Genomic DNA, 13620 nt, shown 5'->3' with positions numbered 1-13620 from the left:
GGCTGTGCAGAGAACGTCCTGTCCTGCAGGCTGAGGTCCCTCAGAAGGGCCAGCTGGGTCTTCCCTGGGGGCTTGGCCAGGAGCCCTTTCTTCAGAGCACAGTGAGACGTGCCAATTTTAGGTGCACTCACCTGGGTGGGTTTCAGTTCCTTTCACCAAAGGACTCACTCATCAGGAAGCCTGTGAGCCTCTCCACCCAGTGATGTTTTCAGAGGGTCCTGGGTGGGCCACGTACTTTCACCTGCTGTTCTGGGCAGGAGGGTGAGAGCCCCTGGCAGCAGGCCAAGGTGTGCAGCCTCTCACCTGCCTTCTCTTGGTTCAGATTCTCTTTCCTTTTTCTCTAGAATCTAGGCCCATTTTGGAAGCTGAGGACTGCAGAGAGCTTGAGGGATCTGTTATTTGACCAGTGGGATAAGCTTCAAGCACTTTATTTTTCAGAACAGTGGTTGCCAAAATATGATCCATGGACCCCTTTCAGGGAGTCTACAAGGTGAAAACAAATTTTGTAATACAGTGGTGATATTTGCGTTTTTCACTCTTTCTCATGAGTGTGCAAAGGAGTTTTTCAGAGGCAACATGCTATAAAATAACATCACTCTGACAGCTAATGGACTAAGTTTATGTTCGTGTGTTTTCGAGAACCTTCTAAAGTAGTAGATCTATGGTGCATTTTAGAGATTAATTTTTGCTGGGTTCTTATTAGCCATCTTTGGTCATACCTGCTATAATCTTTATAACTTCATGTCATCCAATAAATCATCATTTTGAAATCCAAGTTTTCCTCATGCCTACATGGAAACACAAAAAGAAGGAAGTTCTTTGTTGACTTGTTTCATAATAATACATTTTAAAAATTATTCAGTTGTTCAAAGAAATTAAAGACCTACATAAATGGGAATACATCCCATCTTCATGGATTGGAAGACTTAATATTGTTAAGATAGCCATTGTCAATACTATCCAGTACAAATTCACCGGCATCCCTATCAAAATTCCAAGAGCCTGTTTGCAAAAATGGAAAAGCCATGTCCTCAAATTAATATGGAATTTCACGGGGCCCCAAATAGCCAAAACCATCTTGAATAAGAAGAACAAAGTTGGGGGTCTTACATTTCCTAATTTCAAAACTTACTATAGAGTTACAGTAATCAAAGCAGTGTAGCACTGGCATAAGGACAGATATACCAGCCAGTGGAATGAGTAGAATTGGGAGTCCGGAAATAAATCCACACATCTATGGACTGTTGATTTTTGATAAGGAAGCCAAATCCATTCAATGGGGAAAGAATAGTCTCTTCAACAAATGGTGCTTGGCACGCTGGATATCTACATGCCAAAGAATGAAGTTGGACTCCAACCTCACACCTTATATAAAAAGTAATTCAAACTGCATCAACAATACAGTTTGCTAGGATAGCTATTCAAAAAGCCAAGCTGAGGGGAAACGGACTTTGGCCCAGTGGTTAGGGCGTCCGTCTACCATATGGGAGGTCCGCGGTTCAAACCCCGGGCCTCCTTGACCCGTGTGGAGCTGGCCATGCGCAGTGCTGATGCACGCAAGGAGTGCCGTGCCACGCAAGGGTGTCCCCCGCGTGCGGGAGCCCCACACGCAAGGAGTGCGCCCGTGAGGAAAGCCGCCCAGCGTGAAAAGAAAGTGCAGCCTGCCCAGGAATGGCGCCGCCCACACTTCCCGTGCCGCTGACGACAACAGAAGCGGACAAAGAAACAAGACGCAGCAAATAGACACCAAGAAGGGACAACCAGGGGAGGGGGGGAAATTAAATAAGTAAATAAATCTTAAAAAAAAAAAAAAAAAAAAAAAGCCAAGCTGAGAGTTGGCAAGGATGTGGGGAAATTGGAACCCTCCTGCATTTCTGGTGGGAGTGCAAGGTCCTGTAGCACACAGTTTCCTCAAGAGGTTCAACACAAAATCAGTAAATGACCTGAAAGTCCCACTTCTAAGTTTATACTACAAAGAATTGCAAGCAGGCACTGAGGCAGGGACTTCGACTAGAATCATTCACAGTAGCCAAAATGTGGAGGCAGCCCAGGTGCCCATCTTCAGGTGAACACCTCGACACAATGTGGCACATCCAGACAATGGAATAGCACTCGACTGTAGAAAGCAATGGATACTGATCCATGCTGTCACACAGGTGAACCTTCAAGACATGGTGCTAGGTGAAAGAGGCGAGACACAGACAAGCATCAGAGGATTCCACATTGAGACTTTCTGTCTCTAAGAACTTACTTGTTCTAAATATTTCTAAGAAGTATCTGTGGGAAGCGGCTGTAGCTCAAGTGATTGGGCTCCCTTCTACCCTATGAGAGGTCCCAGGTTCGATTCCCAGGACCTCCTGGTGAAGGAAAGTTGGCCTGTGCCGCAAAGAGCAAGTGGCCTGTGTTACGGAGAGCTGGCGTAGCAGGATGACGCAACAAAGGGAGACACAGAGGAGAGACAGTGAGAGACGCAGCAGACTGGGGAGATGAGGTGACTCAAGCAATTGAGTGTCTCTCCCACACTGTAGGACCTGGGATTGGTTCCTGGTGCCTCCTGAAGAGAAAGATGAGAAGAAAAGACAAGCAGACACGGAAGAACACACAGCAAATGGACACAGAGAGCAGACAGCAAGCGCAAGCAAGGGGGCGGGGAGGGATGACATAAAAATTTTAATTTAAAAAAGAAATTCTGTTTTGGGCGATTAAAACGTTTTGGTAATGAGTAGTGGAGATGGTAGCAAAACATTGTAAATGTGCTTATGTCAGTGAATTATACATTTAAAAAGGGTTAAATGGAAATTTTTTTGTCTTTTTTTAAAAAGATAAATAGATCACACAATACGTTACGTTAAAAAACATAAGAGGGAAAGTGGATGTGGCTCAACTGATCAGCGCATCCGCCTACCATATGGAGGGTCCAGGATTTGATAACCAGGGCCTCCAGACCCATGTGGTAAGCTGGCTCTCGCGCAGTGCTGCCGTGCTCAAGGAGTGCTGTACCGCTTAGGGGTGCCCCATGCGCAAGGAGAGTGCCCCGCAAGGAGAGCCCCCCCACGTGAAAAAAGCACAACCTGCCCAGGAGTGGTGACACACATGCGGAGAGCTGACGCAGCAAGATGAAGCAACAAAAAGATACCGTTTCCTAGTGCCACCTGATAATGCAAGCAGACGCAGAAGGACACACAGCAAAATGGACACAGAGAACAGACAACATGGGGGAAAGGGGAGAGAAATAAATAAAAAATAAATCCTTAAGAAAAAAAAAGACCTAAGAGGTTCCCTTATTATACTTCTCCCACATCAACATCCCCTTTCATCAGTAAGGCACATTCGTTGCATTTGGTGAAAACAGCCTGGAGCACTGCCACACCACGTGGACCATAGTTTACATTATAGTTCATGCTCTCCCCCAGTCCATCCAGTGGCTTATGGCAGGATATATAATGTCCTGCATTTGTCCTGCAGTATCATTTAGGACAACTCCAAGTCCTGAAAATGCCCCATATCACACCTCTTCCTCCCCCTCCCTGCCCTCAGCAACTCCCATGGCCACTGTCTCCATATCATTATAATTTCTTCTATTGCTGGAGTCACAACAGTTCCATAGTAGAATACCAGCAAGTCCACTCCAATCCAGTCCACATACCTCCGTCCTGTGGACCCTGGGATGGCAATGTCCACTCCACCATTTAATTGGGAGGGAGCTTAGATCCCACGTAGCTGATGGATGCGATTCTCCTGCTTGCAGTTGTAAATAGAAAATTTTATATAAATATGTATATATATGGCACTACAATAAAACATTTTTCAAAAACTTTACAAATTTTATTTGAAACTTATTTTGAATTTAATAATAATTGGTTCTCAAAGAAAATGATTTAATGTATTTCTCATGTTTAAGTAGGGACCATTGACGTTAAAAGAGAGAAGAGTGCCTTTCTCAATCCCCATTGCATGATCTAAGTCTAAGGAGGCTGGAAAGAAGAAATGGACATATCAGAGCATTTCCTGACTGGTAGAAGGAAGGAATCAACTCCGACAAACGGAGAAACTGTAAACATGACACACAAATAGGATGTTAGAACTTTGCCTTACTGTGTCTTATAAACAGAACGTTTTCACAGTTATATGATGCCAGCAAAGTTGCAGTGTCATGTTGAGACCAACCATTCGGAATTTTCAAGATTTTAAAGAGAGATATGATAACTCTTTAAAAGCCAAAGTTTTTTAAAGCTTTTCAGACTAGTATTAAAATGCCACTGAAGCTTCTTACATGTAAGCTACGCCTTGAAGAGGCTGGAGAAGTGCCCGCAGGAGTTGAGAGATGAAAGGCCTGGGGCGGCAGACCCCCAGGAGATGCACTGCCCCACTGCCCCTGCAGTGACACGGTGACTCCGTAAGTTCATTGGCTGCAGATCTGGAAAGTGAGCTAAGAGCTCTTCTGCCAAATTGTACTTTTGCCCTACAAATGGATGGGTGCACAGACGGGAGGGGACGGGACATTTTGCTTGTATTTGTTCCTTATCAATAACCAACTTATCCTCAGAGATTTTTTTTTTTACCTAAATATGCGGCAGTGAGCACAGATAGTGATGAAACAGTCCCAGTGCTAATTGAGAGTGGAGTCAGCACCTCTCCCTGGAACACCATTTTTACTGAAAAGGGCTGCTGACAGACACACCACAGTTATTTGGACTTGAGTATTTGGCAGACATTTTCTTTAAAATTATGAGAATAAGCCTGTGACTTCAAGGAACAACAACTGCAGTATATGTTACCAGTGATAACAGTGGAACTCTCAGGTGGAAATTAGAATTTTGGAAAACTCTGCCACTGTGAGCTTGACATCTTCCCGATACCTAAGGACTTTTCTGAGGACACAGGTGTTCACATCAGTGAACTGGTTTGTTGATGCTGTAGAAAGAAATGTGTCCACATTTGGGAGGTCCGTGCAACTCAGCAAGCCAGTATTTTCCAAATGACCAACATATGACATCCTAAAATATGTACGGGTAAAAGAGCCATTCACAGTGCCAGGTGGACTGGTGGGTTTTGAGGTCACAGAGTATGAGAAATTCATTGTCTTTCATTTTAAGTCTTGCATCTTGTTTCTTGTTTTAAATAGCTCTTGGAGAACCTTGCATTTTTCCTGGTTGGTCACAGCACATTTCCTGTTAAAATTTCCTCTTGGTTATTTTCACAATTCACATTAGCATTCTAAGCAAAATCAGGGCAGGTCCAGTGAGCTCTGGTTTTTTTGTGTGTGTGTGTGTGTTTTTTAAGAATTATTTATTTCTCCACACCCCCTTGCTGTTTTTCACTTGCTGTGTCTGTAAGTCTTCTTGTTTCTTAAGGAGGCACCAGAAACTGAACCCAGGACCTCTGATGTAGCTGGGAGGTGCCTGATCGCTTAAACCACCTTCGCTCCCTGCTTTGATGTCTCTCATTCTGTTTTTCCTCCCTGTGTATCTTGTTGTGTCATCTTCTTGCGTCAGCTTGCTGTCTTTTTTAGGAGGCACTGAACCTCTGCTCCCTGCATTTGTTGTGTCTTCTTGTGTCTCTTGTGTCAGTTTGCTGCACCTGCCCTTCACGCCAGCTTGCTGTCTTCTCTAGGAGGCACCGGGATCTGAACCAGTGACTTCCCATGTGGTAGGCGGGAGCTCAGTTGCCTAAGTCACATCTGCTTCCCCCAGCAAGCTCTGTTGACTAGGCTTTGGTGTGGTCAGGGCAGGTCAAACGGGGGGAGGCCAGAGGAGTTTGTTGGGGGGGTTGGTGTCTGAAGGTCAGAATTTCACCAATTCTATCCACAAGAGCCCTTGGTCCTATGAGTTCGGAAAGCAGCTGGATGTGCTAATATATTTATTTAAACACTCAGAGAAGGAATAGTTTTTTTCTCTGAGGTGACAATTGTCTTGTCCCTTTTTCAATTATAAAACATAGTATATGATCAGGAATTTCAGTAAAATCAAACAGAACATAAACCAGTGCCTGTTAGCTTTTACAAGAGAGTTAAACTACAGACATTGAAACAACAACTTTTGAAATCCTAGGAATCAAAGCGACATATGATTGCTAACTTGGAAAATAAACTAATGTGTATTAAACCACAACCTGTAGTTGAAGCTTTCTCTTTCTCCTTCTTTGAATGCTGGTCTTGTTCCTGTGGTAGGACTACCCTTAGCTCAGGAGTTCTCAAGCCAAGCCCGACTTGTTCCTCCAGCACGGGGGCAGGACCAGAGCGTGATTGCATCGTCCTGGATGTAATCACACTCTGGTCCTGAACTCGAGCGTGGGTGCCACCAAGTGGGGCAGGGTCACAGCCAATAGTCCTGTAGCCAGAGGCTGTAGTCCAGATATGCATTAAACACCCCATAAAATGGGTGCTTGCCGGTTACGTTTTGAGTTTTCTCATGTTACTAAAACAAGAGTGGATCTGTGGGGGGGGACCTGATTCATGCCAGTATCACAAATGTTATCAAATCTGTTTTGAAGGGAGAAATTTGGAGAATTTCTTTTTGTTTCTCTCAACTGAGTGTCTCATTCTTATTTTCTTCTTCTTCTAGGCACCAATTTGTAGAAAATAATTTAATACTAAAAATGGGCCCCGTGGATAAACGAAAGGTAAGCCAGACTGCTGCTGCTCCTCCTGCGTGCAGTGCTCCTCCTCCTGCCAGTTGGGGGCCGCCGCCGCCTTCCTCGGCCCACTCTTTAGCGATCAACTCTACATTTAATAGCTAAATAAGAGTAAGACATTCAGGGGAAGTGGCCTTCCACAGTCACACAGGTAGGCAGGAGCACAGTGGAAATGCAGCCTCGGTGGGAGTCCAGAGCCAGGGTTCTGGTTCCTACCTGAGACTGGCTTTGCTAATTCATAAGGTTTCTCTTGAGTTGCAGAATCATGTTTGATAGCTGAGCAATTATCTTAGTCTAATATTTCTTTAGAGTTTTTAAAAATTGTTATTCATTGCGTTTAATGGAGGTACAAATGGATTTATTGTATCAAAAAAAACCAGGCTCCACAGGTGTTCTCCATCTGCTGACAGGGAGCCCCCTGGGTGGTGGTCCTGACCGGCCTTCCTGGCCACGCTCAACCTCACGCACCCTGGGCAACCTTGGGGGATGAGACTCTCTGGGAGGTGGGATGGAGATGTGACTCACCAGAAGGCAAAGGTCCACCCCTTCGTGTGGAGAGGTGGGGAAGAGAGCCTGGGGTGGGCCGGCCAGCCTCGGGCCCGTGCTGCTTCAGAGGGCTCATTGGCCTGCTTCCTGCTGCTGCCCAGGTTGGAAGCCCACTCTCCAGGGCCACGGAGGCCGCGCATCCCGCGCTCACTGCTGCTCCAGGGGGCGCTTCCCTGCTCGCGGGGACCACAAGCCTCCAGGAACGCCCCGTGAGCTGCCAGCACCATACTGGAGCTCTGCTAAGCAGGGCCCTCTTTTCTTTCTTTTCACCTCAGGGTTTATTTGCCCGAAGACGACAGTTACTGCTCACGGAAGGGCCACATCTATATTATGTGGATCCTGTCAACAAAGTCCTAAAAGGTGAAATTCCATGGTCACAAGAACTCCGACCGGAGGCCAAGAATTTTAAAACCTTCTTTGTTCACACGGTGAGTGTCTTCCAGAGGCGCCCCACGTGAAGAGCCGTGTGGAGGTGCCTGTGCCTCTCTTGGAAGCTGCCCGAGCGCCTTGCCCAGAACGGCAGCTGGAGGCAAAGGCAGCTTTCTCCCCTTGCCCACGCCTTGTGGGCCTCACAGTAACGGCTGAGACCTGAGCCCCCCGGGGACACCCTGTGCTCGCATTTTAGTGTGGGTGACCTAAGAGGCCTGTGGGCACACCCCCTACGGGTTTCCTCTAGTCATATGCACAGCCTAAAACCAAGTCAGCATGCTCATTTGCTTCCGAGTGGTACCTGCAGTGGCAGGCATCGGGAAGGTGACTTACTTTTGTGATTTCACCTAGAGGTCAAGATGCTCGTTCTGGTGGGACTCAGAAGCTTTGACCTGTTTCTGTTTCTGCAGCCACACAGAACATACTACCTGATGGACCCAAGCGGGAATGCTCATAAATGGTGCAGAAAGATCCAGGAGGTGTGGCGGCACAGGTACCAGCCCCACCCGGATGCTGCCGTCCAGTGACCCCGTGGCCAGGCTGTACCTCGCTGCCAGGACACCTGCCCTAGCACAGGCTCAGCCATCACCGTCACAAGGACTCTTCCAGACCACCTGCCAGCCACCTCCAGGGGAACGCAGACATCAGAAACCTTGCAGCTTTTTTATTTAAAAGAAAAGAAAAAAAACCCAACAACACAAAGAACAAACCAGTAACCAACATCAAGGATTCAGGGTTGCTTTGCTCGCTCTCTGTGCGCCTATGGAGGCTCTGTGTGCGCGTGGCCCCGGGAGGACCTGGCTTCCTGCACTTCAGTTCGATTCCCACTGCAGCCTCATGCACATGCCTTGTGTTGCCCACTTCCCTAGTATCAATCAAAACTGATAACTCGCACCCCACCCTGCCCCGATCATGGCCGGTCCAGTGTGGTCGAGGGGACAGGGTGCAGCTCTGGGATCTTTGTGCCCTCCTGAGGTGTCGCTGAGCCCCCCTTGCCAAGGAGCTTGGCCCCACCTCCGCCGTGGGTGGCCACCAGCGCTTTGTGGGCTTGCAGGGTGGTTGGCTTCTGCCCGTGGGCTCCTTTCCCTGTGCTCCCAGCTTATGGCCTGTCCCCTCTCCACAGGGCTCCTTGCCTAGCTCCAGCTCCAGGGGTCCCGTGTTCCTTGCTCTCTGTGTGAGTGCTCCACTGGCTTGTCCAGCAGGCTGGCCTCATGTGCTGCGGACACAGGTGTCACGGTGGTACTCAGCATGCTGCCCGCATGTGAGAGCGGCTGTGAAAGCGTTGAGGTTCACCATCCAAGGGGCAGCCCTGGCCTGTGAGTGGCAACCATGTGGCCTGCCTGCCCACTCCCGTGTGGTTGAGAGACCTCTGCCCGTGCTGGCAGACGGGCCCTCCTGGAGCGACTGGATGAAAGGTTTAAATGTGCAAACCTCTCCCCGATTGCTTGAGTAGGGCTGAGAGAAACTCCTGGTGTCGAGCAAATACAGTGGTACTTTAGTCGCAGCAGATGCACCCGGCAGTAAAGGGCTCTAGCCTTCACAGGCTCCCTTTGTTGGTTGTGGGTAAACATTTTTCATCGCCTAATTGAGTTTTCACACCACTGCATTGAAAATTGAAGTTTAACCTTTCTCATGTTGCTGGGTCATCAGTTCCTCTGAAGAGCAGACTCTGTCTAGAAAATAGGGCCACCTGCACTGCAGGGGAGAGGCCACCTGAGGGGCCCTGGTAGGCTTTCCTCCTCCAGTTTTGGGGTTAGTTCTTTGATACTGCTCTCCAAGAGAGATGCTCCAGAACTTGGTAGTCATTTTTGTTTTGTTTGCTTTTAACCCAGGCAGAAAGCCCTCCTGAGGGCCTAGAAGGGCCCAGGCAGAAAGCCCTCCTGAGGGCCTAGAAGGGCCAGCCACTCCTCTCACGGTTCCACTTGTCGCAGAGGACAGCCCTTGGTACCCCTGTTGGAGAGGGCCAGGACCACGCCGTCCTGCAGTCTGCTTACAAACATGGCCTTGATTTGAATGATCCAAAGGTGTGAAAAACCTTGCCCTTTCCCTTAGATTTTTGCAAAGCAGCACCAAGGAAACAGTGAAAGGCTCAAATGGATAGAAAAGAGTCCCCAAACCACCTCCCTGCCCCTCCCACCTCTTATCGCAACCCTGTGTACCAGGGCTGGTCCAAATGGAGAGGAAAGATTGCTTTTGAACTGTTTGGGCATTATGAGTGGTGGATCTTAAACTGGGAAAAGTGCAGATACGGGGAAGCCACTGGGATTGGGCAGGGAAAGGGGCTTGCCTTGGCTGTGTTTCCCAGTGAGGTGTGGTCTGTGAGAACTGCAAGGGTATTAGGGTTGGGAGTGCCAAGGTGTCAGGGTGTCCCTGGGAGCAGGACTCGGAAGCACCATGCCTGACTGCTCTGCGGGCTCCAGCACACTGCCCTGGGTGGCCACAGGTCCACTCCCCTCCTCCTAGCTTTTGGAAGGTCTCACCTCTGCTCACTTCCTCTCAACGGGTGAGTCTAATGTTTATTTTCAGGCTTTCTCCAATTTATTTATATTGTCCATTTTCCAGAAGGCCTCTGTCTGTGTGTGCGGTTAGAAGAGTTAGGAGCTGTGCCTGCCCGGCCATCTCCTGGGCTCTGGTCCAGGGAAACAGGCAGAACTGGCACTGGCTCCTAACAAGGGCTCTTCGCCGGTTGCTTGAGGGCAAGATGTGGTTTACGTCGGCCTCTTGCTCTCTAGATAGCACCACTACCTCCTGAATGAGAGAATTGGGGGGCTCAGAGGTACACCCTCAGCTGACAGCTGAGATGGCCTCCCTTCACTTGAGCAGAGGACAACAGGCCCCTTCTCTACAGGCCACTTTCTCCTCTTCCTCAGAAGTCCCCCTTTCTTGTCCTGTCCTTTCCAAGGTCCATGCATGTTTTTTCTTTTTGTCTTACTGCCTATCCTTAGAGCTGTAGCCTTGGCATGCAGGTGCCCGATGCTCTAAGATGTGCACGTATGAGGAGTATAAATGTGGATTTTATCTGAGGTGAGAAAATCATGGCTTGTTGTTTAATAGATTCAGGGCCCATGTGTCGTTATAGGAGCGGGTAAGGACAAATATCAATGCCAGCCCAGGCATCTGCCAAGCTGAGACTGCTACTTCACCCTCTGGCGTCTCCTGGCAGGAATGGGAGGGAGGATGGCCAGAGCTGTGGGCTTCATCGGCTCTGGGCATGTAGAGGAGCTGGTTTTGGGTGTGATTGCACCCTTCCCTCTTTCTGTGGACCCAACCCAGCAAAGCCAGAGGAGAATTCCCCTGCGGAACGCTGAGCCATTCCATCCCAGCGGAGAGTACTGCCATGTGCTGGCCATTAGGGACCTCCATTTGGTGGAGGCTGGCTAAAAATTTGCTTTGGGAAGGATGGCTTGTGTCATCATATGCCGAAGGTGGTGGGCACCTCTTTGCTCACCCCAACCCACTTCTCGGACCACTCTGGTATTTGTGGTCCAGACCTGAACGAGTTGCAGAGGAGATGGCGCCATGGTGCAGACCCTCAGGGCACACCAGGGAGCTTGTGATGATTCTCTGCTTTCTTAGAACAGACATTTGTTTTCTGAAAAGATCCACTGCAGGCTCACCACCCAGAGAAGACCACTGTGAACATTTTGGTGTATATTCAGCCATTTACCCCCTAAACACATCTGCTTCATTAACTCAGCTGGGATCACACAACATACACAGTTCTGCTTCCAGCTGTTTCCACTTGGTATTTTAAGCATTTCCCCATGTTGTAAACAATTCGTCAAGAACACAGTGATTGTAGAGTTTAATGGTTGTAAATTTTTATCATAATTTATCTGGCCATTTCCCTGCTGTAAAACATTTATATGTATTTTGGTTTTCACTATTTAAAAATTGCTGTGATGAATATCCTTATAAATCTTCGATTTTGACTCTGTTTTTCCCACTTAGGTTCCTAGAAATGGTGGTATTTTGGGGTCAAGGAGTTTGTTCATTTTAAGAGTTGTATTACTCTCTCATTCACTCTTGCTCTGATGATTAGATGCTCAGAATTCCAGTAACAGAAAGTCCTTAATTCTGCTCTACAGATTCTGAACAGCTCATTGTCTGATAAGCTGTTTCAAAGCATGTTTGAAAAAGACCACTTTTTTTTTTTAAGTTGCTAAGATGTAATTACTGCACTCCATCCATGACAGATTTTTCCACAAACAAGTTTATTTTCAGTGAAAGCACCTGGCTGTGAGTGCATGTTGTCTTTCCACCCTTGCTGCTGTGGCTTTCGTGCTGCGTGGTGGTTTCAGCACAAGGTACTGAATTTGCATCTGCACAGTCAGCAGAGAGAGGTGCAGAACTGACCTTGCCTGATGCTTATTGGATGCTTTGTTGTCAAGATTATAGCCTTACAAAGTGCATCAGGCCATTTGGAGTTTGTAGAAGAACCTATATACTTGGGAAAGGAAGCTGTTGTAGACTGGCTCTTATAGAATTGTGTTTAGCCTTCAGCTTTTCACCCTGGGGGCTGTGGTCAGAAGGGGTTGGTCCAGGAGAGCATGGTGGCCCAGGCTTATTCATTTTTCAATGTGGCTGTCCTGGCTGTTGTGAAGTTAAGGACTTCTCTCTCCCCACTCTCTCCACAGTGTTGCGGTCTGCCTTGTTGCCTTCAAATCCAGAGTGTCCTAATTTCAGTTTTAATTTCTCTACTTTAGATAGTGGTTTCATCTATTTTGAGGGTAAACGTGCATGACAGATTTTTTTCAGGCACCATGCTCAGTGCCACTTGGCAACTGCAAGTTATGGTTGAATTGTGCAGAATTAGGCCTCCCAGCCCTCCTCTGATGCCCCAAGTCCTCTCACCCTTGGCTGGTCCACAGATGGGTGATCACTGTCGAGATTACAGAGGCAGTGTGAGCCGCAGCCCCCACGAGAGTATGGCAAAGGTACTGTTCTTTGAGATGTTGACATACCCAATTTTCCACTTTGTTTCATACCCAAACGTAGTAGGACCACTCAGGTGGTTGTGTCCTCTGCTCCTGAGGCAGCACATGTGGCAAGCGCTCTCTGGTCAGGGCCTCTGAGGGTGCAGGCTCACTGGCCCAAGCTCATACAGTTGAAGGCGCAGGCTCCTTGTGGAGAACTGGTCTGGGGAGGAAGCGGCTCCAGCAAAAGGATTTTATCTCTAGCTCAGATGGCCATGATGAGCAACCAAACAAGCCTGCGTGTATACCTAGATTTTCCCCATGACTCATTTCTTCAATAAGAAGAAACACCAAACTTTTATGTACAGAGAATTTTTTACAAAAAGCAAACCTTTTTTAGCTGTGTGATCCACTTTAGTCTAAGCCATCTGGCTGAATGACTGTGAATTGGGGTCCTTTTGCTGGTGACAAGCCTTTCTTATGACCATCAGCTTGTTTGGACATTGGCAAGATGAAAATTATGGCAGTAGTTAGAGCTGCTGTAGCTGTTCCTTAACAACATAAGATGAACCAATAGTATACTTGCTGCCTTTCAGGTTGGTGGCAGTCAGAGCACGTGTAATATTCTCTACCTGGTCTGTAGCTGTAACTGTGATGTACAGGCAAAGCAAAAATTTAAGAAAAAAATATGAAAACAAATAATGCAATGATATTAGGATATACACTTTTGTATTTTTATTCTTATATAAGGTTATTTGCTGACTCTCGTTGGCTTCTAGTTCAGTCTGTGTTATTTAAATTCTAATATATGAATTATTTGGATTGAATTCATGTTCGGGGACACGTTGTATGTATTGATGTACAGCCTTGAATGTGAATAATTATTGTAAACTATATTTTACACTTTTTTTCTGGCTATATTATATAAATTTTCTATTTGGTCAATGATTTAATCATATCATAATTTAATGAATCTGTTTATTTCCTTTTTCTTTCAAATATTTGTGCTTTAGATGTAGTAAAAACGGATGATGAATTTTCCACGTATGCTCGGTAGTCTTGTAATAAAAAAGCATGTAGAGGTGTCGACGTTCGC

The 13620-nt window shown here is 47.2% G+C and overlaps 1 protein-coding gene across 2 annotated transcripts in view; it reads left to right on the top strand.

Moving 5' to 3' along the window:
• PDPK1 (3-phosphoinositide dependent protein kinase 1) overlaps positions 1 to 13617 on the top strand; it is a 129884-nt gene extending 116267 nt beyond the window's left edge. For both annotated transcript variants that reach the window (XM_004474855.4, XM_004474856.4), the window contains 3 exons: positions 6564 to 6621; positions 7455 to 7607; positions 8019 to 13617. In XM_004474855.4, coding sequence (XP_004474912.1) covers positions 6564 to 6621; positions 7455 to 7607; positions 8019 to 8135 — 328 coding nt within the window. In that variant the 3' untranslated portion in view covers positions 8136 to 13617. The remainder of the gene's footprint in view (positions 1 to 6563; positions 6622 to 7454; positions 7608 to 8018) is intronic.
• The last annotated feature ends 3 nt before the right edge of the window (positions 13618 to 13620 follow it).

The sequence above is a fragment of the Dasypus novemcinctus genome, chromosome 23, assembly GCF_030445035.2.
Source record: "Dasypus novemcinctus isolate mDasNov1 chromosome 23, mDasNov1.1.hap2, whole genome shotgun sequence".
In the NCBI taxonomy this organism is placed as follows: Eukaryota; Metazoa; Chordata; class Mammalia; order Cingulata; family Dasypodidae; genus Dasypus; species Dasypus novemcinctus.
Note: the sequence above shows the minus strand (reverse complement) of the source record. Positions and strands in the feature narration are given on the sequence as shown.